Source organism: Endocarpon pusillum (genome assembly GCF_000464535.1).
Source record: "Endocarpon pusillum Z07020 unplaced genomic scaffold scaffold4192, whole genome shotgun sequence".
Taxonomy (NCBI): Eukaryota; Fungi; Ascomycota; class Eurotiomycetes; order Verrucariales; family Verrucariaceae; genus Endocarpon; species Endocarpon pusillum.
The window spans coordinates 298,111-322,783 of record NW_006916399.1 but is presented as its reverse complement, the minus strand read 5'-3'; the positions used below and the strand labels follow the sequence as shown (position 1 = coordinate 322,783).

Here is a 24,673-nt window from a genome sequence, read left to right as displayed (position 1 = left end):
ACTCGGACCCTGTTTCTTAACTATTTGGGTTAGGGCAGAGGCTGGTCATCAGATTGAAGCAGAACCAGTGACAAGCTTCGTCTTTTCAAGATTGGCCCACTTCTCGCGTGCTTCAATATATCTGAGAGGTTTGCAGAACAGCTTGAGAGCGTGCCCTTGGGTAATTTGTTTGTGATTATATCTCTGGTCTGGGAACTCTTGGTAAGCTGGTAGTGGACAGTTTCACAACGCTGTACAACCTGCAGAGGAAGCTCAGACATGCACCAGAAAGTGTCCTGCGACTACAGCAAGACCTACAAAATCATGAAGCCTAGGCCTACCCTTTCATCAACACCAATAACCGCCGATCACTCCCAAGATCCCAACGGAAAGGGCCCAAGGGGACTAGCTGGAGCGGAACGGAGAGAAGTAGAGAAGGAGCGCATGGGTTATTGTATCCAGGGCAATTTACTCGACCACGTGTAACCTCGAACCCCCGTCCCTCCCCGTGCTTCAAACTGTCAACGTCCAGCCCTCTTTGCGTGTTTTACTGTCTCTCCCTTCGAGATGAAAATATAATTATGTTCCCATCCCCACTATACCGCAATACATCGCATTGCATTACATTAGATTACTACTTAGAATAACGTATCATATGCGATGCGATGCGATGCCACATCACACCGTCCCCTTATCGAACGATTCAATGGTCAAAGAGATCAAGGTTCAAGCTAGATGAAAGACAGATAGATGACTGGGAAGCTTTCTCTCCCTTCCTTCCTTCCTCCTTCCTTCCTGCTTCCTTCCTTCCTTCCTTCCTTCCTTCCTTCCTTCCTGCCTTCCTGCCTTCCTGCCTTCCTTCCTCCCCTCCTTCCTTTTCTAGATAGATATACTAAAGGTAAGGTCCAGACCCAAACCAGTCTCCAATATCCAATCTCCAGTTGCTGTGAATGTGAGGCGGATACGAACAGAGCCAGCCATCCTCTGGATCCGGCCCCTATTAGGCAGTTGAATTACTGTAACTAGGGTACCAAAAAAGCTCCATGCCTTCGCTCCGTCAACACCAACGCCAATAGAAACGCCGAAGCCAATAGAAACGCCGACGCCCGGGCTATGCGATTGTGATGAAAATCCTCAGAAGTAGAGGGCAGACGCTGCGCTAGAAAGGGGGAAAACTGGATCCCGAACAAGGATCTGTTCAGTAGACGGTGTTGTGTGTGTGTGTGTGTGTGTGTGTGTGTGGCACAACGAACACCGCGGCCTTTTTGATCTGACCGACGCGGTGAAGAAAAAAACCAACCAAAAAAAGTTCCACTTCTTCCATTTCCATTTTCCCCATTTCCATCTGTCCCAACCACCCACCTCGTCAATTTTCACTTCCCTCGAAGCCGAAACCTGCCCCCACACCCCCTTCACGTATGCTTCTTTCCCTCCTGCTCCATCCTCCACCGCTTCCTAGCCTCCACATCCCCCTCCGCCAACCAGCGACTCGCCTTGACCAGCTGAATGACATTGATGACCTGTTTGCCCAGGCAGACGGGCGCGCTCAGCCCCGCCAGGATCCAGGGGACCGTGCTGTCCATCTTGTTCGCCCTGGCGGCTTCCAAGGCGCCGGCGCTCCAGGGGTTGAGGAAGAGGGTGCTTGGTGCGGGGTTGGCCGGGTGGCCGGGTTGGGTGGAGGATGCGAGGGTGGAAGGGCGGTTCGGGTCGCTGTTGGCGTCGGTGTTGAGGAGGAGGGAAGGCGTGAGCAAGGGGGAGGAGAAGGAGAGGAGGTAGAGGGATATGAAGAAGAGTTCGTTGAGGCTGCAGAAGAGGAAGAGTACGGTCTGTGATGACAACAACAAAAAGGGGGGGCGGTGGTTAGCTATGGTTTAGTGATGAGGAGTTCGTGGCGGCGGAGGTGAAGCCACATACCCGATTCGTGTAATACAGATGCAACACCCGGCTCCTACTCGAGTCTACCTTCTTATGGCTCTGTCCCTGCGCTCCCATGGTCAATGTCGCGTACATGTGGATATAGTGACTGGCCAGGTCCAGGCTGATCAGGCCTTGGAAGGCGATACTCCATCTCGGCCAGGCTGACGCGAGGAACACCAGCAGGCACGAGGTCGTGCAGCGATCGGTCACCATGTCGAGCACTGCGCCGAAGGTGGTGGATTGGTTGTAGCGGCGGGCGGCGAGGCCGTCGAGCGCGTCGAGGAGGCAGGAGATCGAGTAGAGGAGCGAGCATGTTCGGGGGTGGAGCGGCATGTAGTAGAGGGAGGCGATGGCCAGGATGATTCGCGAGTAGCCTAGACGAGATGGTTCAGCTTTTATTGAGCAAAGGGCGGGGCGTCCTTTGGACCAACCGATAACATTCGGGATGAAGAGGAAGATGTTTTCTTCCCTCTCGATGCGCTCGTCGATCTTGCCCACAGTGCCATTCATCTTCGGTGTGCCATTCGCCATCACTTCTTCGAGCTCCGCCACCTGATCTGGGAGAGTCTCTTGAGCTTGCTTGTTCGCCTTCCCTCCCCGTCTCCCAGGTGCACCCATCTTTGGCGAATATGGAAAGCGTAGCTTGAATTATGACAGAGGCTTCCGTACACTCGCGTTAGACCATGTAGCTGCACGCTCGGCACAGACCAGTTCCAGGATGGTGAAGCAATCTCTGCAATGCTTCAAGGGTTTGGAGAGTTGCACGACAAGATCGGCCTGAGAAATTTCGAGATAAGGTGATAAGGTGGCAGTTGGCGTGATGTTAAGTAATGTTAATCTTCGGGCTTCGACCGAGCTATGTTGTGTCATTCAGATGACCACGGGTTACTGTTGATACGATAAGAAGACTGTCCGCTGTAACACGGCATGGGAAAGTAGCTACAATGCATGAAGCTGGTGAGAGTATGGTGATATTGTTCTGATCTGGGAGAAAAGGAGAAAAGGAGGAAAGAAGCAGGTTGGGTAATTGCCTGTTCAGGCGTCTCCGCCTCTCTCCGCTACTCCGCTACTTCGCCGCAGCGAGCAGGATCCGCTGATCGTCAGTCCGCAAGAGAGATCGAGGGATTATTACTACGTATGTAGAAAGAGACGATGCCGCCTATTCCGTATCAACACACAGAAAACATCCCATTCAGATACACACTGCCCAACCTCCTCCCCTGATCATTGCCGTCTTCCTCTCGACTCATTGGCAGAATCCCTCTTCCACTGCCTGCTCTCTTTCGTGCCCATGCTCCCTACACCACCCTCCTGTCTCCTCTCCCATCCTCCCAGGCGTATCACGATACATGTTGCATTGTCGCCCTCTGCTGACACTTCCGTGGCAAAACTGACCACGTCTCTTGCGCCCTGCTCCGGTGTCTTGGCCTCCTTGACGATATCAACAACTTCTTGGTCGTTGATTGTCCCGCTAACTCCGTCCGAGATCAGTACAAGAAATGAGTACTCGGCCGGTCCAAGTTCGACACGCTTGATCTCTGGTTCAGCACTCACACCAATACGTTTCGACGCGATATCGCCAAAAGCTCGAGTATTTGCCAGCCCCGATATGCGCTCTTCGCCAAAAGAGTCAGTCACAAATGTAGCTGCATAGCGACGAAGGCGATCGCTCTCCATAGGCGAGGATGGGTGATGGTTGGTGGTGATCGGTATCCCAGCCCCGGTTGCCGTTGAACATAGAATGATTCTAGTGTCCCCAACATGTGCTACCAGCATTGAGGATGGAGTAGCTGGGTTCCAAAAAGGAGTAGCCGTTGGAGTGGACACTATGGCAACGCTGCAGGTGCTCCCTCCTGTGAAGCGTTTGGGACCCCCAATCTGTCCAGCTACTAGGCTAGGCTCTCCGAGAATATCGTCATTGTTCAATGGACGCTCTGCACGAGTCATGTCAAGCCTCTCGCCTTGCTTATGAGCCTGCGCGGAGACAAAGTCGTAATCACTTTTGAGAAAAGCATAGGTCACCACCTCTTCAATGGCAGCCCCAACAGACGTTTCCTTGCCACTGGCACCCAAGGAAGCTGACTCCTCCCCTAGAGCCTGATATCCACTGTAGAGCGAAAAGTACGCTGGCTTGAACCGACGAAAGTAGCCGCCGACAAGTTCACGCCAACTCGTGACAAGAGACTTCTCCATACACTTGATCTTCTCCTTGTTTGCTGCTTGGATCAGTGGTGGGTCACCTGGATATGGAGGATGATAGACGTCCTTGGCTCCTCTGGACCTCCCGTCGTCACTAGACAGTCTTGTGGTAGATATCTCGTTCTCATGTGTAGTTTCGATAGAGTCTAAAGCTGCTTTGCTACGCTTCAGGTCTTCCGTGTCCCCCTCGTACTTGCCCGGTGCTCGTTTGACTTTCCCGTTGTCTGTTCCATGCAAACTTGATTGCATCTCAAAATCGGCAGCTGACTTTTCAATATACTCGTGTAGACGCTCGCGCAGGTAACCACTACACTCGGCTCCACCATGACCATCAAAGACGCCAAAATAGAAGACTTGGGGGTCTCCGTTGGCACCCTCTCCACCCGTGCCCTCGCCCGTAGATGCCCTGGGATTCTTTGTGATGGATGGTGGCGCCTTCTTTGCAAAAGCAGGAAGCTCGATCACGCCGGCCTGGTGGGAGTCCTCATTATATGGCCTGCTCCCTCGGGATACCGAGACACCAAAGTGATGCTTAGCGCTTCTCAGCGGTATCCGCACCACCGTGGTTTCTCTGCTGATGGATGGATGAGCCGCTGGCGAGACTTTGGAGGACTGCGGCACGGGCTGAGAGTCTTTGCGAGGGAATTTGTGGGCTAGACCACTGGCAGATTTCGAATCCGGGTGTAATGATGAGGATGGCAGGTGGGTGACGAAATAGTCGTGAAATTGTCGACGAGGCGGTCGAGGTCTCCATTGATCCTTCAGATGCGTTCTCGACTTCTGCGGTCGCGTCTGCCGGATGAAGGTGGAAATGAAGCCTGTTGGGAATACTGGGTCAGTAATAGTGACGGCCAAATGACGGCAGATAGTATAATACGAACCATAGCTATCAGCTAGTGTCCATGCCATACCGCCTCCTTGCGCCATGTCCCAAGCTCTTCACTGTCCTCAACCTCTCTACAGCCATACCATCGAGGTCAATGACGGGCGGAATCTGTGCTCGAACGCAAGAACGCAAGAGAAGTGGTGACGAAGTGAAGTCTACTCCGCAGCGGACGCGCGAAGTTTCGGGGATGATGTTGACAGATGTTTTGTCCGTTCTGCCGACCTTCATCCAACTTGTCAACCTCAAAGTCTGCCAATGCGGTTTGGAGCCTGGAGATGTCATGGGGACAGTCATGGGGACAGTTGAAGCTTCAGAATTTGCGTGCAATGACTGAGACCTTCCGATCCTCGAAAAGAAGAGTATTCATTGCACCATCTGGTTGCCCCAATGGCGTGATCCTCTATTTGTCTCGTCTCTGTTTTCTCTAATCTATGGACTGGGTACCATGGCATAATGAGACGCCTCATAGCTTTGCACTGTCAGTCCTACTCTCATTGGTATCCTCTATCTTCTTGCAATCACTGTTGTCCCCGCCGAAGGTTCGAGGCGGTCCATAAGAATCAAAGCTCTCATCCCCAACAAAATGCCAACCTCTCTCCTCACCTTGACTGAGATGCTCACAGCTACTGTTCATCGTGCAGGCCCAGCCTCCAGCCACTCCGCCGTTGGTCCTCCACTCCATTGCCTCTTGCGCCGCCTCTGTATCAGACAACTCTGCGGTCGCTTTACCCCTTCTAACAAAGCGACTCAGCCCACAAGTGAAGCACTTGAAATCCTCCTCCGACGAGTCCTTGGGCATTCTCCCTGTCAAAATCCTCCCACTTGCAATTATCGGTGCCGCATGTCCACAAATCAGCACTGTAACGTCCTCTCCTGCGCTTCCCTTCTCCTCATACTCCCTATCCACCTCCCTGACAATCACCTCGAAAGCCCTCGCCACCCGATCATGCAACTCATCAATCGTCTCTCCATGGCTGTTCGGCAAGACTCGTGACATACGCCCTTCCAACCAAGGAAAGAAACGATCCCGCAAAAACTCCGGATCACCCGAGACAGGCTGCTCAAACGGCGCAGCTCCAAACCACTCCCCCATACCCCTCTCCCCCCGAACCTTACCCTTCCACCCCATTTCCTGAAAAGCTTCAATGCTAGGCTGTAGTGTTTCCGGACATCGGTAGAACAGCGAGCAGTAGATCACGAGCCGGTCTTCCTTAACTTGAGGCAGTAGCAGTTTAGAGAGATGGGCAGCAGTTTCGTGACTTTGGCGTACGCCATGTGAAGCCAGTGGTGGATCGGCCGGGAGATCCGTAGGGAACGGATGGGTAGAGGTATAAGTTTGGGTCTGGGGGTTGAAGGTCCACGCTAAACGATGACCGTGCCGGAGGATGAGGATCTCCTTGACAGGCATGGGATGGAACGCTGACAAAGTGCCAGGAAGCCGTACTGAGGGATCGTGAAAAGTCGGTACAATGTCACAAGAACGAAGCCGGTGTAGGTATGCAAGTAGATCGTGTTTGAGTCGGGTGTGGTGATTTGCGCAGGGCGTCAACCGGCAACAGGTGCGCAAATCTCAGCTTTCTACTGTGCAGAACAGAGGCTCCAGCTAAGCATTCCTTGTAATAAATTTATGTATCTCGATCTTGCCTCAATCGAAGAGGTAGATGAAGGATAATCGTTCTGCTGACCAAGATCTTTGAGTTTGGCTTTACTAGTGATCAATTTTAAGCTACCACAAACGCAGAACTGACAACGGCAATTAAATCTTCCATCGTACTTGAGTAAATAATCATACATTACGAGTAACATGTCGATTGACTGACCTCGGTCAGAAGTGAAGAGGTGCCGTCTCGAACCTTTCATGTGACATACTCTCGAAATTACTCTATTCGCATTCGTGAACAGAATCGACAATGAGCTGGACAGAAAAAACAGAAAGTCTATAACTTTTGAAACCCCTGGGTATCTGTACGGTACCACGCCCTGAAGTGCTAAAGATTAGCCGCGGTGGGCTCCAGTCATGCCTCGACCCGGTGTGTCTTTATGAATAGGCCTTACAAAGGTTAGTTCAGGTCTGAAGCATATGTGGTAGCGAAAACACTTACCCAATTCCCAATACACATCAATAGCAGGATTGAAACCATTCGTAACACGAGGCGGGAGGTTGTTGCGGTGGAATTATCGACCTCAATTGGTGGGGTCGAGATGTTGATGTTCTCCTGTTCTCCCCGTGCGTTCCCACGCTGACCTGAGCTATTTCTTGCATGTCCTGTAGCTGAGATGCTGACTTCACTTTGCCTTGCACCGCTGCGTGCCAGCCACCGCCATCTGACAGTATCCAGGAGGTTAGGAGCTTTGGTAGGTTGCTGACCATTGACGATGAACGATGTCACAACATTTGTTGCATGTGACACTGCCCAACTAACCCACAAGAAGAAGGCCGTTACAAGTGTGAAGTCGCACAATAAGCCTAGCTTGTCGATCCATTCGGTGCCTACCACCGCATCACGGCTTGATAGGCCCAACGAAAGCAAGCCCTTCGTGTCCGCAGCAAGCCAGATATGGTATTGTAGAATGAACGTCTCAAGAGAGAATCGGCCTAGCCAGGCAAAGAGTCCGGAATGAAAATCTCGGAGCGGCTGAGTGGCATTCCTCAGGATTGCAAATGCGGCTATCGGCATTGGTGAAATCATTGGATGCCACCAATTATAGGCGTATTTGTCAGGAAACTTTTGGATAAGGACCAAGTATGTTGGAACAATCACCCCTGACGCGCAAATTGCTGAGACGTGAGCGGCAGTGGGTATTTTTTTGATCTGCGTAGCAAGACAAGTGGTCGAGCATGGCAGACCTCCAGTGATTTGTAAGTGTAAGATCGCTGTGAACATTCCAATATAGACCACATACGCATCCAGAGACAAACGGAAGCGAAGTTCGTGAACATCCACGTTAACTTTGCAGGTCTTTTGCAAAAGTTCAAACACGAACTCCAGAACACCAGGAGTATGAAGGAGGAGCTGAACCACTATTACAGATACGAAAACCTTGAGCACCAGCACTCTAGGCACCACGTTTGGCTGGTGATGAACGCGGATTGTCAGGTAGACAACAAGGAACCAGAAGCTGGAGAGGGCAGGGAAGTAGTAGAAATTGTAGTCAGTCCGCATGACATATGCTAGCAAGCAACTGAGAAGGTTCAAGCGAACAAGCACTGACACAATGCGTTGCAGCGAGAAATTGTTCGTCTTCAAGAAGTATATCGTATGGCCATACCCAGTCATGAAGAGATAAGATGCGACCAGTAAGCGGATGATTTGGTAGACCCAAAGAACATTGGACATGCCAGTATAGTGATATATGAGTATCACAAACTGCATCCAGCCTTTCCATTCATCAGTCTGATCTCTCGACAGGAATTTCTGTCCTAAAGTAGCCCTTGTTGGCTTTGCCGATGTCTCAGCAGATGTGTCGCCTGGTTTCCGCACGGTGAGAACTCCTCCAAGCATTACTATCGTAATCATCTGCAAGAACGTTCGTTGACTTGACACCTTCTGGACCTTGTCAAAGATCAGTGTACGATCCGCCACGAAGCAATACACAACAGCCATGGCTATGATTCCAACCGCTGCTGTTATGCCATTGACCGCTAGTAGGGTGGTAGCAGGCTGATTCAGCATTTTCCGCTTCGATGCACTGTAGAAGGCGTAAAGTATCGTCAAGGTAGCCACAAATATCAAAACCTGCTGTTCTAAATTGATAGGTGGCTGAACGTTGCAGCACGTTTTATCGAAGGGATAATGCTCGAGTGATGGCTCACTATTGCATCTCACGTTCAGGAAGATGTCGGCTTGTTTGTCCGCTACATTCTCAACAATGTGATAGCCGTCCTCTTCATAAGCAGAAGGTTGCTGCCATGTCATCAGAGAGTAACTCCACAGAACTTCAATTCCATCCCTGATGACCGCGTCTCGAAGGTAATTATTCATTGCTTGGATATTTTCAGATGTAAATCTTGCAGCACGCATCGGATCGAGCTGCGAATGGATAGGCGGCGCTACTGGAGCAAAAAGAACAAGGTTACGAATGCCCTCCCGAGCATTCGGTGGTAAAATGATTCCATTCAAGTCTCTGGCGTTGCGTGGAAGGGTTGCAGACACAGAACTGATACCTCGTTCGAATTCATCCAGGAAGGTGGCACCCAGGTCTTTCAAATGCCATAACCCACCTCCTACTAGCATTGTTGTGGGTTTGCTTGAGTTCAAGGGCTCCGCAGCTAGCTGATCACGATCCAGTATGTTCTTCAGCGTCGTAGAGTTGAGGAATGGATCCCACAGGAATTCAATTTCAACAGAACCCTGTTCGAAGTGGAGATCACTATGCTTTGCTGCTGATAAGGACAGTTCCGTAGCTCTTTTTCTGTCCATTTTTCTTACTGCGGCCCAATATACTTGACGTACGGTTGAGTCGCCCACGAACAAGAGACGCGTGCATTGCAGGCATGACTGCATCTCACGAGCACTGTACTCATGCAAAAGGCATCCAGGTGGCTGCCAGTGCAGATATTCATTAGAAACGTACGGGCTTCTCTGTCTGCCTACCCATTTCCCACCTGCTTGTAACGCACCACATTTGTATGGGTCAGTAGCATCTCAAGTAAGGTCAATTCAATCACCGACTATGTTAGGGTGTAAGATCTTACCAATAGAAACATGACGGTAGCCCACCAGTACAGCAATGAGTACAGAGGTGCCAACAAGTAGAATGTGGGTGGCTCGCTCCGCAGAATACAACATGACTTGAAATGCCGGGTCGTTGGCTGGCGTTCTCAAGTATGGGAGAGTACAGCACCTGGATGATGCCAATCGCTACTGACTATTACGAAAGTCAGAACCAAGATTTGCGCTTTGACTAATCTGTCTTCAAGATATGGTGACAAGTCCAGAAAAAAAGAGCCAGGGGCGCTGATAACGTGACTTAGCCAAGCCAACCTTGCTGAGGGTGAGTCGCTCACATATACCAATTATCTATACGAAGTACAGCTCGACAAGCATCTAAGTGTGGTTTTAATCTGGAACAGGAGTTCAAGAGCTGCTAAAATGTCTTGGTGTCTCACTATTGGGAGCATATTGATTTATCAGACTCGTTTAAACAAGGTAGATGATGACAGTCACCAGTAAACGAAAGTTTGCGTTAAAAACCTTTCGTCTCAATAACGAATCTGAGATCTAGTAATCACGCATCGTAAATCTAAGAAGCATCTATTGCAATCTCAAATGCGCTGAAGTATCTGACTGTCCCAACCCAAGAGATACGAATGAATGAAATGTAGATATGCCTAGGAGGGTGGAGCAATTTTGGAGACAATCTTCTCGCAGAGCGCAATCAACGACGTCGCATTGACGATTTCAAGCGTTGCCAGCTCCGCATTGAGCTCCATACGTACCTAATTGCGAAAATCCACCGCGGAAAGCCAATCGAGTCCATAGACTGACGGAGATTTGGCCGGCTCCATAGGCTCAATCAGGCGGAGACTCTTGGTGAAATGCTTGATGACAACATCCACTGCGGCCGCGAGTACGGCGGAAGGATCAGCCTTAGACCCGAACAACCAGCAAAAGAGCTTGAACATCCTTGGAGCCGTCCTTGCTGTCTATGCCGGAGCTGCGCAAGCCGTCGCCTATGAAGAGGCCACCGATGCGGGCATCTCGGAGGAGTTGCGGCTCTTCAGGCTGGGGGATGGGAATGCTGGTGATGAGTTGGGTGGAATTGGCTTTTTTGATGGGCAAAAGCTGCTGGAATATCGACAGGCGAAGGATCTTGCGAAGCAGACTCTCATTGATTCCGGTCCAGATGCTCGTGTCGAGGTTTTGCTGGAGGCCGTCATGATTGTGGATGTACCCAACATCTTCAATGACACCGAGATCAACAGAGCAGGCAGGTAGACCTAATGAGTGCCTGTAGACAGCAAATGAATCAAGGAAGACGTTGCCTGCAGCATAGTTTGCTTGGCCTTTTTGCCCGACGATCCCGGAGATACTGGCAAGCATTGTAAAGAAATCGAGGGGCAGATTCTGCTCCAAAGTTGCATTGTGTAGATTCCAAGTACCTTGGACCTTGCAGGCAAGAGTCTCATGGTAGTCCTAACTTACTTAGCGTCTCTAAAGGATTCATCTCATCATCTAAGCTCGTGCGTGAGTTTTCCATGGTGAGTTGTCGAAGTCGTGGCTCGTCCAGGAAGGTGATATCGGGTTTCCAACCAAGGCGCGTGTATGTGTGAGCCGCATGGATATTCTCACGGGTCTCAAGCCTGTGGTAGCGAAGACCTGTGATCTCGAACACTAAATTCCCAGTCGTAGGGTCATACACAGAACCCGAGGATGAGTAATTCTTCATATCTTCCTTCCGTTCCACAAGAAAATACTCTGATGTAGTGATGGAGATTTCCATGTTCCGGCAGTGCAGGTCGTGAGGCGATGGCAATATTGTCCACTATGGCTGGTACCAAGACAGCATGAATGTTGCTTCGATCTCCCTTCCACAAAGATGGTGCTACGCTCTGGAAGCATCCATCAATGCACACAGGGTGCATTGGGTAGTAGGATTGATCCCATGCTGAAGTAGGTCGAACAAGGGATACAAGCGGTCGACTGTATCATTATCCCGCGGTTGACTCATTCTCTAAATATTTCTGGAAGTGTAGCCCGAAGTTGTATCCTACATCGTGCATGGCCTTGTACCAAAGATGGCCAGGATTGTTATGCTTGAGGGCCTCCAGCACAGCTTGAGATGGGACATCCTCCATGTTCAGCTCGATACGAATCAAGCCGGTGCTGTGCTCGTTCCAGGTCTCGTCGGCTAAAGATGACACTTTGTACCCATACCAGGCATCTTTGGACCCCAACACAGGTGCCAATGCGAGCATAATCCTGTCCTAGTTACACTCGTCTAGAACCAGGGCTCTCGGACATTTGACGTTGCTAAGCCTAAAGCGATGGTCCTCAGGCATGTTGTCATCTTTGGAGAAGAGGGTGTTCATGCTGGTCTGATAAACAGCTTCGACAGCCATGCTTATATAATCCGCTGCTGGAAAACGATGTCATTTCCCATCCTGTGGTCTTTGAGCCACGGCACGTCAATAACATTAAGAATTTTCTTCCACGATGGTGCGTTCCATGAGGTTCCCAGGATCTTGCTACCTAGAAGATCATGATGATGAGGGAACTGCCTGAAGCGCCAGTCCTTGCTTGCCTCGCTCTCATGCCAGTACTTGACAGAATGGTACCAGACGTAGTTGGGTAAGTCTTTTATGACTGCTGCCGTGTCAAAGTCTGAATCATCTCTGTTAACATGAGACATAATCACATTACTACCAGCGATGAAGAATTGTCCGTCCACACCGAACGTTGACATAACAGAATCTGGACCTCTCTTTGCAGCCGCACAGTACTTGGTATTTGTGCCGCCGCCTGGGAGTGATTTCTTGATCTTTGCAATTGGTGCGCCGCTGGGGCCTAGCTCGATTAAGAAGTTTACGCCTTCGCTGCTGGAGATCATTTCTGAGCATGCCTGCTCAAATCGGACAGGCGGAACCATGTCGCTCTTCCAGTATTTGATATCCGTGCTGGTTTCATCCATGTTGCAACCGGTGACAGAAGAAAACATGGTCGCGCCGTCATTTCTGGGCAGAGAAGCCTCGCAGCTTTGCTGGAGCAGAGTCTCATAGTGATCACCGATCACGGCCATATACTTGGAATGATAAGCTAGGGTTACTTGAAGCGTTCTCACGAAATGGCTGTCCTTCTGCAGGCGAGCCTTGACGTTTCCAGTTCAGTCAAGGTACCAGAGAGTATAATGCTGTCAGGACTGTTGTAGCAAGCAATTTGGACAAGCTCTTCTGAAGTCTTGAGATATTCATGAACCTTGGCAGGGCCGACTCCAACTGAAAGCATACCTACTGGCACGGCGGACTGATTGTTGCAGTCAGTAGCGGCCTGACCTCTGAAATAAGCAACGTTGATAGCCTCTTCTAAGTTAGCCAGCAGCACAGACGGCTGCAACCTCGCCAGACGAATGACCAACGAAACTCTGGGCTTTAACGCCTCAACATTTGAGGATTTTAAGCATGGCAAGCTGAAGAGCAGTGACCAGTGGCTGCGAGGACTCTGGGAGGCAAAGCTGGTCTGGGTTACGAGCTTCAACGAGCTCATTCGATAACGACCACTTAGGCGGCATAGGCAGATTTTGGAGACCCTCGTCAAGACGGTGAAGTAGAAGCTTACTTGCGGGAGAGTTGTCGATAAGACCATTCCCATCTGGGACCACTGGGCACCCTGGCCTGTAAAGACAAATCCAACCCTGGGTGCCTCCGCGTTTTTTTTGCCAAAGAAAAACTGGTCTTCATCAAGCTCAATAGAATGTGTTGTCATGTAAGCCCAATGAAAGCGTTTTGTTCTTTGCACAGATAAGGTAGAGTCTAGAATTTTTAACTTGATGCTGACACTAGGATTGAGTAGATGTGTGGGTAGTGCTTTGCAGTAAGCCTTGAGAGAATCTTCATCATTGGCGGACAATATTAGTAGATGAGGTCGGATTAAGTCATCGTCATCAGCAAAGCACTCGTCGCCATTTGAGACGTAGGAGGAATTTTGAGCAGAAGGAGGTCTCTTAGGTATTGCTCAGCGTCCTCCAAGACAACGTCAGCGTTTGATCCTCCATAGCCGAAGGAGTTCACGCTGGCTCGGCGAAATAGAACATCCGGCCACTTGATGGTAGTCATTGTAGCGCGGACTTTCATTTCTGCGAAGTCTATCTTAGAGTTCGGATCAACGAAAGTTGGATTACCAGGAACAATCCCCTTCTCAATGCTCAGAATGGTTTTCAGCAGATTGGAAATCCCCGCAGCAGGCCCTGAGTGCCCGATGTTGCTTTTAATCGACCCTATTATGAGCGGTTTGTCGGTAAAACGAGTAGGTGAAAAGACTGCTGCGGCCCCGGCAACTTCGATTGGGTCGCCCGCTAGAGTTCTAGTAACATGGCACTCAAGGTAGCTTGATTCGTTGAGATCCGTAATACCTACGTTGGCGTAGGCGGCTCTGATAGCTGCCGCTTGAGCTTCTGAACTCGGTGTCGCCGATGTGTTCCCAGGCCCTTACCGCTGCCGGTACCGGACGCTGACGGCGGCAAAGGTGGCTGCAGCGCACAAGCGCGTGCTCTCTTTGGTTGGGAGGCAGGGCGGGTTCGATGTTGTCATGAGGTTTACCCAGGTGAGTTAATTCGCATTGTCTTGGTTGGAGGTCCGAGGCTTCGAGTTTCCTTCTCCTTGAGGCCCCCGTCCGGTTATTACGTGCTGCTTTATGGAGAATAACGGATAGGAGGATGGGGAGAGTGACAGCAGTTCCATCTGTGAAAATTATACAGCTCCTCTACTGGTGCAGCCCAAAAGTGAGTTCTAACGTGACGCTAAGACATCCCTGGTAAAGATGTACAGATTTACCTGGCTTTTCCTGCAATCCCACCCATATTTTAACCTCATTTACTGGCATTCTATTGGTCAATATCACTTTGCAACGACTTTGATTGGACACTGGAACTCATTTCTCGGCGGCACCGAGTAGTAAATTATACGGCGTTCTAACTGCAAACCCTTATTTTAAATTTACTATTTGAGACATGATACAAAATTGTCCGCTGAAATTGGTTGCTTATTATCCCATTGGATTTGGATTTGGATTTGGATTAGAATGCATAGTGTCAGCATACTATTTCACTGCCTTCAAGCTCGCTGTCATCAACCCTACATAATTCTATACCCTTCCAAGCTCGCTGCCTTCAATATCCTGCCTGATGTCATTGTTTCAAGCACTCAGTAGCCTCAAGGTTGGTAGTCTGCTAATCACACACCAACCACAACCAATAGCGACGCCAACGCTATTTTATTCGGTTGTACGAAATACAACGATCACAACAGTTGTAAGCTTGCTGTTGCATTACATCGTGACTCTTGGTTGCGTTTTTTGCGCTGTTTTCGTTGTGCAATGGCTGTGGTGACGTTTTAACGTTTGCGAACGCTTTCAATATTTCTATTCCGGGCCAGCTACTCTAATATCACTAACTTCCACTCTCGGTTGGCAGAAACCCAATCGCTTTCACTGATTGTACAAGACCCGATTCGACTTGTTACATTCAGCTCCGTCTCACTCCACCTAACTACTAGTAGATTTAGGGATCCAACTTCCTTGCCCAAGCAGTAATGCCTTGACACAACAATGAAATCCAGCGGTATTTGATCACCAGTAGTTCCCATCATGTGGCGGAAAAAGCCATTTGCCTTGTCGAGCAGTGTATCCTTGCCGTTGATGTCGACAAATATCTTGCTTGACCTAGCCATTCGCGTTAAGAGACTAGCATGACTTGTCCAAAACACAAGACGACCAGATTCATGGAAAGGTTGATTTATGGTGAGCGTGTCGTGCATTGTCTTATCCATTTCGGGTGCCAATTGAGAAGCATGCAGAGACCTATTGGCCAACGAGTTGTTCCCTTTGGCGCGGATTGAGATCGGGCTGGGTACTATTGTAGTACCTTTCCACCGCCTTCTCATGTCTTCGAAGGGGTCCTTAGCAGCTTTCGAAACCAAATTAGCGCTCTCCGACGATGATGCAGCTCCTTTAATCTGTTGCACCCTACCATCGATCCCCAGCTTATAAAAAACAATCTCGGGGCTGCTTGCTCCTCGCAAGGTGCTCTTTTGCAAGTCATCATCGATATAATACCCGCCGATGAATCCTGTCCACCCCAGCCAGGACCAGCTCGGAAAAGGCACATGATGTACCTTGCAGTAGTCTTTTCGACGCTCTTCTCCATATTCCCAAGTAAGCGCCTGATCGAATCGAGTGTGAGGTAAGCCCCAATGAAAGACTTCACTTTCTTGATATGCCACACGACGAAGGATTCCGGAAAAGCTAGATAAAGCGTCGCCCTGATTTGTGAGTTGTCGATCACTGAACTGTGTTATGTAGTCACCCAACGCCTCTATAGTAAACTTAGGGTCTCCATCGTCCCACTGATCATTACATCCAAGCCTCTTGGCCATGACCCAGTAACGAGGTTTCTCAGGTTCTAATATCGTCTCCTCATTCCAAGTCGCCATCTCGCACACCCAACACACCTGATCCTGGGTAAAGAAAAGAGCGCGTCGAGACAGAAGTCGTTCTTGTAAGGTCCAACCGCGCGAGTTCCACGTGGAATGCTGAAGGTGGCGATCATCGCCCTGCGCGAGAGTTTGCATCAAGGACCAGTTTTCACTAATTCGTACGGTCCCTTGTTTGGCACTTCTGGTTCCTTCCGATATCCCTGGCAAGCCTGCTGCAACATCCTTACCACCAGCAGCTATTATGGTTAGTAGTGCCCCAGCATAGATCAAGTCCATCTGCATAATCTGCTCTGCCTTTTCAATGTCATCGTCTTGGGTAATACACAATGCATCAACCCAGAGGTATCGCTCTCCCAGTGCCACTACCAGTTTCATTGCATCCGCTATAGTCTTGGGCACAATTTCCTTGTCAAATCCATCTACCTCTCGAAACTGTGCAATATTCGCAGTTGTACTTCGGAAGGTTTGGCATGCTCCCCAAACATAACTCAGAGCCAAGTATCGGCATCTCGGTGGCGCATTAGCAATACACCTTCTCTTCACATCTATAATCTTCAGAGAGTTTGACTGTTTCACATTCCCCAACCACTGTGGAGTGCTACATTTTTTCCCATGGCGATCCTCACACTGGCGAAGCCAATTCTTCAGAGTTTTCGCATCAACCTGATCTCCGACCAGGCGCCCCGAGCCTGTGAGATCATCGCGTTTATCTGAGCCAGCCATTAGTCCAGCGTACGGCTGAGACATAATCTCCCTACGCTGTAGCTCTGGATACGGTTGAGGGTCAAGGTGCACAACAAGGCGATTAACATCGACGCTGCATCCAGCTTGCCCCCGGTGAATTGCATCATACAAAGAACAGAAGAAATCTCCTTTTATCAAGCACTTCACGCGTTGGCCCTCCTTTGTGGTTGGCGGTACTTCCCCAAAGTTGATTCTTGTAGCAGCTTCAAGAGCAAGAGCGCAGAATTGACAAGAAGGCGAGCGGCGAATTAGATCATCTAGAAAGCCGAGATCAACTTCTTTCGACTTGCTTGCATGAGTGAAGTTTTTGCTCAATTTCTCGAACAGAATTGCTTCAAAGTCAATCGAGCTGCAAGTTTCACACAGATATGGGTCGTTCTTTGCCATGATTGGGCCTTTGAAGCGTGTGAATGCGTATTGATGGTGGATAGAAGGAGGACAACCCTCAAAGGATCTACTACGGTATCAGGCAGAAGTATTCATAGCTCGTTGATAGTAGAGGCTAGTTTTCTTTTACAGCGCCACAATCCTGGTTGCACCCGCTGAGAGCTTATTCTATCTTTGGCCATAAACAAGAGTTGGTGAGCGAAACGTGGAATGCGAGCGTAGGGTGTCTTTCGAAAGATGACGGACCCATTGAGCCTGGCATATTCGTTAGCTTTGTGGGAAACACTACTAAGAGACATGCTATAGAGAACGCCCAAATTTCCAAAGCAGCTTCAATTCAAATGAAGCACCTATGGCTCTCATGACAGATCTTCCAAGATGGTAGAGGAGTCAGATACCACATTCGCAGGCAAACGTGGCGAACGCAGGTCAATGTACCAAAGCTGTAACAGACGCTCTATCATTGGAAAATCGCAGTATGTTGCAAACAGCTTACCCTACCAAAGTCTGGACTGGATCGAGCCCGAAGTTTTCGATGACATTATCAACATAGAAAGAGATGAAAAGGAGCAGGATTGACCAAACGAGATAATCAACATTATCCCCTGTATCACTGAATTAGGATCATTACTCTTAAGTAATTTTAGTACTCCCGTGAACTGGAATAGATTAAAGTGTATAGCCTTGGCAACAACAACCTTGAAGTCTTGAAATTTTTTCTTTGGTGTTCTTGCTGTCTAGACTGCACCTTTTTTGGTCAAGACTAAAATTTATGTTGGTGTTTCTTTTGCCAAGAATGATTACGTTCAGATGCGGAAGAGCTAATCTATAAAGCGTAAAGCTATGGATTCGGTGACACAGGGGAATCTTCGTGGTATAATCAACATTTCAATCAGTTACTCACATTACGAGAAGGATTTTATGCTAGTTACCCACCATCAAACTTACTGCACAGCACCAATCGTGACGAGGAATTCCTGAAGTATCAAATGAGTCCACTAGGAAGCAGTCACTCTTGGACGTAGGAACACGTCTCAGCTCGCGTTGCCGGTTCGGGTATGCCGCCGCTGTAGCCGCCAACCGGGTTTACCTGCCAATAGGAAGCGCGCTGGGGAGCAGAATACATTGCATCGTAATGGTAGCAGCTTGATTCTGACCTTTACATTGATGGCAACGACTTCCATTGTTAGTCTGCATGCTTTGGAGCAAGAGCTTCAAAGGGATCTGATTGACTAGCCGTAGGTCAATGCCCCCAAAATTGAGCAAGTGAAGATCAAGAAAGTACAAACATCGTTCCAAGTGTATGAGTGGGTATCTAATGCAGTCGCTATGCTAGCAATTCGTAAACTCCCATTCTTCAGCTCGTAAGGCATGCATCATCTGCGTTCATCGTATCTCTGGCTCACCCATCCAGTCCGCTTCCTCCATACCAAGGATCTCCTCTTCTTCCTCTCTATTGCCAGCACTGCCAATCGAAGCATTGTCCGTTTTACCACGAATGACGCCCTTCTTGATGAGCTTCCTGCTTCCCTTGCCAGCATTTTCGTCTCTTGCAAAGACTTGAAAGCCTCGGACGTGGGTGTCCTTTCCATTCTGGTGATTCTCGCAGATACGAACTTGAACCACCATGCACTTGAGGACGTCTCCACCTGTAGCTGCCTGTATGTCATCCTCGTCCGCATGCTCTTCAGTGCCGGACAACATATCCTCCGGTGTTTGGGGGTTTGAACCCAAGCCAGGTTTAAGACGGGATCCCGCTCTGGAGACGGAGCTCTTTCGTGGCTTTCTTGGCTGGGGTGTAAGATCTGTCCCGTGATAGTTGGTATCTCGACCGCCAACGCCTCGCAAAGATATATCGATCCACCCTCTCACATTCTCGACACCGCTTGTACTCTCTCCAGTTTCTGGGTCCACATGTTCTTGAACCTCCCATGTTGCAAACTCTACCAGACCACCTTCCGACATTCCAGCAAAGAACATCATCTTGGTGGGTGTGTAAGATTCGTCAAGATCAAAGTCCAGGTAAACTCGCATCTTCACAATCGCCACCAGCTTGAAAAAGTGTAAGGTCAGAGTATGAGGTTGAGGTCCATCGCTTTGCCAGAAATGTGAAGGGCTTGGGTGACGTAGCTGGGGAAGAGCACACCCTGGCTTTGACGAAGACAGCGTCCACGTTGCGAGCGACGAGATGTCACGTAGACCGATTAGCTGTCGAGTGTCGTCCGGATCGTGGGGTACTGACTCGAGGAGCGAGTCATCATCTGCTGGATCCGCGTCCGACATGGTTTGGTCCATCCTAGTAGCGGGCAATTGTGAGCTCTCTTCAGCCGCGCCATTCAGTGTTGGAGTGTGATAGTGACGAAGATTGTGGTGATGTTGTGGTTCGTCGTTGGAAATGATAGAAGTTCGAGGATCGTTAAGTGGCAGTGGAGTAGTAAGGAACGGGGCATGAGGTGGAGTTTGGAGCATCACAGGTGGGATACCGCCGGCGATGCCATTGACCGTGTTTGGAGGACGAGTGGGTGTGGTTGCTGCCTCTCGAGGAGGGGGAGGAGCTCGTCGGGGTGGTCGAGGCATTGTGCCTGAAAGGTTTGGGCATTGACTACCGTAGCCTCAAGAGTCCTGGCCGTACGGCCTTAGATAGACATATCTGTCGAATTCCACATGATGATATCATGCCTTCCGTAGTCACCGCGTCTCAGGTCATTGCAAATATGGAAATGCAGATGACGGAACAGCAATGTGCTGCGTCACATAGTTAGATCCTGCTTGGACTTGATCAGTGTTTACTCTGTACTCCGTACAGCCTGTGCCAAGCCTTTTCTCCTTTCCTCTACACCTTTTCGTGTCACGTTGCGCGCGTCTTTAGAAGGGTTCCGTCTCCAACCATGTGGAAATTTAATCATGCAGGCAGAGAACGTATCTTCTCACTTGGTCACCTACAGAAGAAGTAGAGAAGCAATGATAGCAGCTATGGGACACTGTTATTATGACGGAGAGCACAATGGCTTCTGACTGCTTTTCCGACTCAGTCTGCCAACGAGTATATCCGATCCAAATCTTCTCCCTCAATGCAATCTACTTTGTTCTTGATAACGTTCTCCACAGCAGTACCAATATCCGTATCGCCTTCGAGTAGATCAATCCATCGGCTAGCATCGTTCCTCTTCAGCAGAGCCGCTGCGACCGCTGCGACATCTCCTCGACGAACCTTCCCTCTGGACGGCGTTTTCCCCATCAGCACTTTTCCGGTGGCTGGATCATCAGACAAGCTGCCTGGCCGCAAGTTTATGGCCTGAAATTGCGGGTCCTTTTCGTTACGCTTCTTAGCAAGAGCCGCCAGATATTCATCAGCCTCGACCTTGGCTTTGTAGTAGTCTGGCAGAATCTCCCGATTGACATGCTCCGCGGACTCCCAATCTTCATCTGTCCACCACGGTGCGCGGTTTCTTCGACTAGCGATGTACGACACTATCATGAACTTGGTAATACTTGGTGTCTCCACGGCTGCTTTGATATAATGCTTTGCGGCGTCGCGGTCAATGGCGTATGTCCGTGACGGGCCGCCTTTTCCACCAGCCCCTGAAGATGTGTCATTTACAGTTCTAATATCATCTTACGCACAGAAGTCAGTGCGTACCAGCAGAGAAGACCACGTAGTCAGGATTTGTTTTGTTCAAGACTTGCTTAGCCTGCTCAGCACTTCGAACATCCTCCAACGATTCGATAACAACATCCACGTTCCCCTTCTGTCCCTTCCCCAGCTCCAGTATCTCATCTCGCTGACTCGGATTGCGAATGACAGAGCTAATATGCCAGCCCTCTTCTTTGACCAGAAGATTGGTTAGAAGCAAAGATACCTTACCATGCCCGCCTAAAAGAAGGACACGGGTTGTCGCCATCTTGAGTCTTCGAGTGACTTTCTTGAGTAGAGAGGACCCTGTATGGTGTTTTACGGTAGGGAACAATGATACCCGTTTTCGGAATGCTTTTCACCTTCTTTCCGGCATGAGGACGGCCTGATGGTGCCAAGCCCAGAAATACCTCGGCCTGTTCTTCAACCACAAATAAGCAGAAATTAAGTGAGAGGTTCAACCACTTTCGACAATTGAAACACCCCTCAGTAGAGCGTGCTGCAGTCATGTACCTGTGGCCCAGAGATCTACGTCAGTCTCCAGGAGATGCTGAGGAGGTGCTTTTATGACGGAGACCGCCATGGACGATCCAAACTTCCCACCTGATACCTTGGTGCGGCATGCTCTCTGGACGCAATCTCACAAGAAGTAGAGAGTGATGGAGGGCTACAATACCATCGTTCACAGGCTTGCAGTAACATGCTTCAAGCAAGAGCTGAAGGGGAAAATGTGCATTCCCATATAAATGATCCTTCTCGCTCACAGGCATCGAGAGGGCAACTTTGAGCTGCCAAACATAATTCTTATTTCTTGCATAACCATGTTTGAGTGTTTATTTCCCTAGTGCCTATATCTCAAGCTCTCCATCTCAAACACTTGTGCTCGATACCATGGAGACCGCAGGCTATTGTATAGCCTTTTTTAGTTTCACTGCCCCACATAATCTTGCAAGAGCTTATTACAGTCACCGAGACTAACACGACAACCGTCTTATTCCATCATCTCTTCACGGTTGCTTTACGCGAGGAGCTGCTGGTGCTTTATTTACCATTGACAAACCAGTCCTCGTGAATCAAGAATTTCACGTGTCACCTGGACTTTGTTAGGGATCAAGTGCTCAATATGCTCTTCGACGTTCACAAAGACGTGCCAGCCAAGCGAAGAGCCGTCGATTTAGATTTCGGGTTATCACAAACTACGCACCAATTCAAGGCTATGAGGCTGCAAGCGCCACCACTCCATTGCGATACTCTACCCAAAAGATCAAAAGAGTCTAGCTCTCCTCAGATCGCGCCCAGGATTCCTACCACTGGAACTCAGGGTAAGAATCGCAGGGACCCAGACCGTGGTCAGATACTGATGTATACAGGCCGATTGGGGAAAGCCAAACACCTGCAACCGAACAAATTCCTGCTCGTCTACCTGGCTGCTTGCGTGCTACTTTCCTCAGGAACGAGGCTTGATGAGCCGGTCTTTGAGCACAGTCCTGTCAACCATGGTCTTTCCCGTACGTCAACGTTGGGATCCCGCTCTTTTGGCCTTCACCACGTCCAGAGAATGTTTTTTGCGTGGCTACTTATGTCGACTGCTGCGTCACGAGTGGCAGTGATCAAACTTAAATTCAACTATTGGGCACAACTGGCCTGCTTTCATCCTATGATAGCAGAATCCTTTGGCCTTGAGAAACTGAAAGGCCATCCACATAGTGCAATGTTACGCACGAAACGTCGTCGCAGCATTGTCGTCCGACAGCCGACACAAAATGAACCAGGGCAACATTCCCGGTTGCTTCTTTGTGCAGAGAGACCAGAAATTGTTTGGGATCCAATCGATGTACAACAAATTGGCGCCTTGACTGATCCTGCCTTACGACGACCGCAACTTCAACAATCGCCTCAGATGTATCTGAATCAAGCGCGTCGGATGCTCTTGCTCGACCAGAAGATTACATTCGAACAAAAAGAGTGTATAAGGATGTCTGTGACCAACGAATACTGCGAACTGTTACCAGATAGACCTTGTTGGATGGGAACTCCGCTCGAGCCTATCTGGCCTGGGAAGTGTAGGATCCGAGCTGGCGCCGAACCAACAGGGTACCACGGTCGATTGTGGAGCCAAAAGGGACTGTTTAAAGGTAAACGGAAAGCATCTGAGGCGCACTCTCTGCCACGTAACCTTGTTAAGCGGAAGCAGAAGAGATTGGTAAAAATATTGATGAAAAAGACAGAGGCGCGGAAGGAGCAACACAATCAGCAGAACACTCAATCAATTTTCAGAGCTAATTAAAATAGCACAGGCAGTTCCAGACCGCTTTGAACTAGAATTCACCAGGATGCACTTCTTACCAGCAGAGCCTCATTCCTCTTCAGAAGATTCGCTGAAGGCATCTCTCAGACTCCAACTCCCTGCACTTTCTGCAGCGGTATCTTCAATCGGGGTTACTTCTACAGCAGCATCTTCAGCAGCCTTTTCGTCATCCTCATCAGATTCATCCTCTGAGGATTTGTCCTCCGCATCGTCATCCTCTTCATTCCACCAACCATCGCCCCCCATGACCTCCTTCAATGCAGCTCCTCCATCTGACATATCCTCTTGCATCGACTCGTCAGCCTTCAGAAAACCATCTTTTTTCATGCGGTCCCACAGTGGATGATGCAGTGGAAGCTTAGCGAGGAGCTCAATGCGAGCCACCCGGAGGAATTCCTGCGCCTCTTCACGAGAGTGAAGCAGCCGTCCATATTGGTTGAAGCTGCAAACTACCGGACGATGACTTACAGAGTCGACAGAGTCGGCTGAGAAATTCGCCTGCTCGCCGGTGCTGTTATCAAATTCCTCAGGCACAATAGTGAATCTTGTGAGGCTATTTCGCTCTCCAATGCCATCTTCTGAAGTATCTTCAGAAGTATCAAGATTGTGTACTGGACAGAGTTCGGGGGTTGAGGGTCTGTCTTCGTGGCATTCTGCTTGTGGTTCTTGCAGTACGGTACTGTTGGTCTCACTACTGGCAGTATCTCCCTCCAGACGTACAAAGGGTGACATCTTGAATGAGGAGGTGTTTTCTTTGTTGGATGAAAGACAGAGCTCGGTTTGGTCTCCTGGACAGAGATTGAGAAAGGAAGACTTGAAAACAGATCGGTAGCAAAAGAGAATGCCGTAAGGGGGCCAACGGACAGACTTATGGAAACAAGACCAACAAAGAATGCCACAATCTATTGTGAAGAACACAAGATCTGGCTTTGTTGTTCTGCTCTGCTTTTCATGCGGGTTTGGTAATCAGCTTTCTGCTCAGAACGCCTTTGTCCTTTGGAGCACATTGTTCAAATACTTCTCTTTCTCTTCTCTTCTCATTTTGCGTTTCCCTAAATCCCAAAACCCAGCCCAAACACTAACTCCCTTACACTTCCAGCTATCGTTCGAACCATTGCCATCTGGTCCGTCTAACAAAATAGCAGGTATGCCATTCTTCTGTTCTCATGCCCTCTCTCCATCCTCCTATTTACACCGCAACAAACCCCTACCCCCTAAATCATCAGACACCAAATCCAAGCCCGAACCAGAACTAAAACCAAACCCAAAGCTCATTCCACCCACCACTGCCACAGACATCCGCCCCAGCCAATTCCACGAACACCTCGACCCAAACTCTCCCTCCCTCTCACACCTCCCATCCCCCAAACACGACCGAAAGATCCTATCCCACATCAAACACTTCTTCAAACCCAAACCCGAATCCAAAGTCGAATCCCACCCACCACCAGCACCAACACCAGCAAAAAC

General features: G+C 49.5%; 10 protein-coding genes across 10 annotated transcripts; all 10 read right to left on the bottom strand.

The window, feature by feature from the left end:
* Positions 1-1,391: 1,391 nt before the first annotated feature.
* Positions 1,392-2,514, bottom strand: EPUS_02424 (uncharacterized protein; the record flags this gene model as incomplete). Its single annotated transcript, XM_007805330.1, has 2 exons — positions 1,392-1,805; positions 1,894-2,514. 2 exons carry the CDS (start codon positions 2,512-2,514, stop codon positions 1,392-1,394), a joined length of 1,035 nt encoding a protein of 344 aa, XP_007803521.1.
* A 606-nt stretch (positions 2,515-3,120) lies between these two features.
* Positions 3,121-5,022, bottom strand: EPUS_02423 (uncharacterized protein; the record flags this gene model as incomplete). Its single annotated transcript, XM_007805329.1, has 1 exon — positions 3,121-5,022. One exon carries the CDS (start codon positions 5,020-5,022, stop codon positions 3,121-3,123), a length of 1,902 nt encoding a protein of 633 aa, XP_007803520.1.
* A 422-nt stretch (positions 5,023-5,444) lies between these two features.
* On the bottom strand, positions 5,445-6,389 carry EPUS_02422 (uncharacterized protein; the record flags this gene model as incomplete). Its single annotated transcript, XM_007805328.1, has 1 exon — positions 5,445-6,389. One exon carries the CDS (start codon positions 6,387-6,389, stop codon positions 5,445-5,447), a length of 945 nt encoding a protein of 314 aa, XP_007803519.1.
* A 652-nt stretch (positions 6,390-7,041) lies between these two features.
* EPUS_02421 (uncharacterized protein) lies at positions 7,042-9,402 on the bottom strand (the record flags this gene model as incomplete). Its single annotated transcript, XM_007805327.1, has 1 exon — positions 7,042-9,402. The coding sequence occupies one exon, from the start codon at positions 9,400-9,402 to the stop codon at positions 7,042-7,044; it is 2,361 nt and encodes a 786-aa protein (XP_007803518.1).
* A 1,170-nt stretch (positions 9,403-10,572) lies between these two features.
* On the bottom strand, positions 10,573-11,425 carry EPUS_02420 (uncharacterized protein; the record flags this gene model as incomplete). The annotated part of the gene is made up of 2 exons (XM_007805326.1): positions 10,573-11,084; positions 11,128-11,425. 2 exons carry the CDS (start codon positions 11,423-11,425, stop codon positions 10,573-10,575), a joined length of 810 nt encoding a protein of 269 aa, XP_007803517.1.
* A 621-nt stretch (positions 11,426-12,046) lies between these two features.
* EPUS_02419 (uncharacterized protein) lies at positions 12,047-12,613 on the bottom strand (the record flags this gene model as incomplete). Its single annotated transcript, XM_007805325.1, has 1 exon — positions 12,047-12,613. One exon carries the CDS (start codon positions 12,611-12,613, stop codon positions 12,047-12,049), a length of 567 nt encoding a protein of 188 aa, XP_007803516.1.
* Positions 12,614-15,071: 2,458 nt separating this feature from the next.
* On the bottom strand, positions 15,072-17,261 carry EPUS_02418 (uncharacterized protein; the record flags this gene model as incomplete). The annotated part of the gene is made up of 1 exon (XM_007805324.1): positions 15,072-17,261. The coding sequence occupies one exon, from the start codon at positions 17,259-17,261 to the stop codon at positions 15,072-15,074; it is 2,190 nt and encodes a 729-aa protein (XP_007803515.1).
* Positions 17,262-18,647: 1,386 nt separating this feature from the next.
* On the bottom strand, positions 18,648-19,838 carry EPUS_02417 (uncharacterized protein; the record flags this gene model as incomplete). The annotated part of the gene is made up of 1 exon (XM_007805323.1): positions 18,648-19,838. The coding sequence occupies one exon, from the start codon at positions 19,836-19,838 to the stop codon at positions 18,648-18,650; it is 1,191 nt and encodes a 396-aa protein (XP_007803514.1).
* A 451-nt stretch (positions 19,839-20,289) lies between these two features.
* On the bottom strand, positions 20,290-21,163 carry EPUS_02416 (uncharacterized protein; the record flags this gene model as incomplete). The annotated part of the gene is made up of 2 exons (XM_007805322.1): positions 20,290-20,843; positions 20,902-21,163. The coding sequence occupies 2 exons, from the start codon at positions 21,161-21,163 to the stop codon at positions 20,290-20,292; spliced, it is 816 nt and encodes a 271-aa protein (XP_007803513.1).
* A 2,088-nt stretch (positions 21,164-23,251) lies between these two features.
* EPUS_02415 (uncharacterized protein) lies at positions 23,252-23,935 on the bottom strand (the record flags this gene model as incomplete). Its single annotated transcript, XM_007805321.1, has 1 exon — positions 23,252-23,935. One exon carries the CDS (start codon positions 23,933-23,935, stop codon positions 23,252-23,254), a length of 684 nt encoding a protein of 227 aa, XP_007803512.1.
* Between the last annotated feature and the right edge of the window lie 738 nt (positions 23,936-24,673).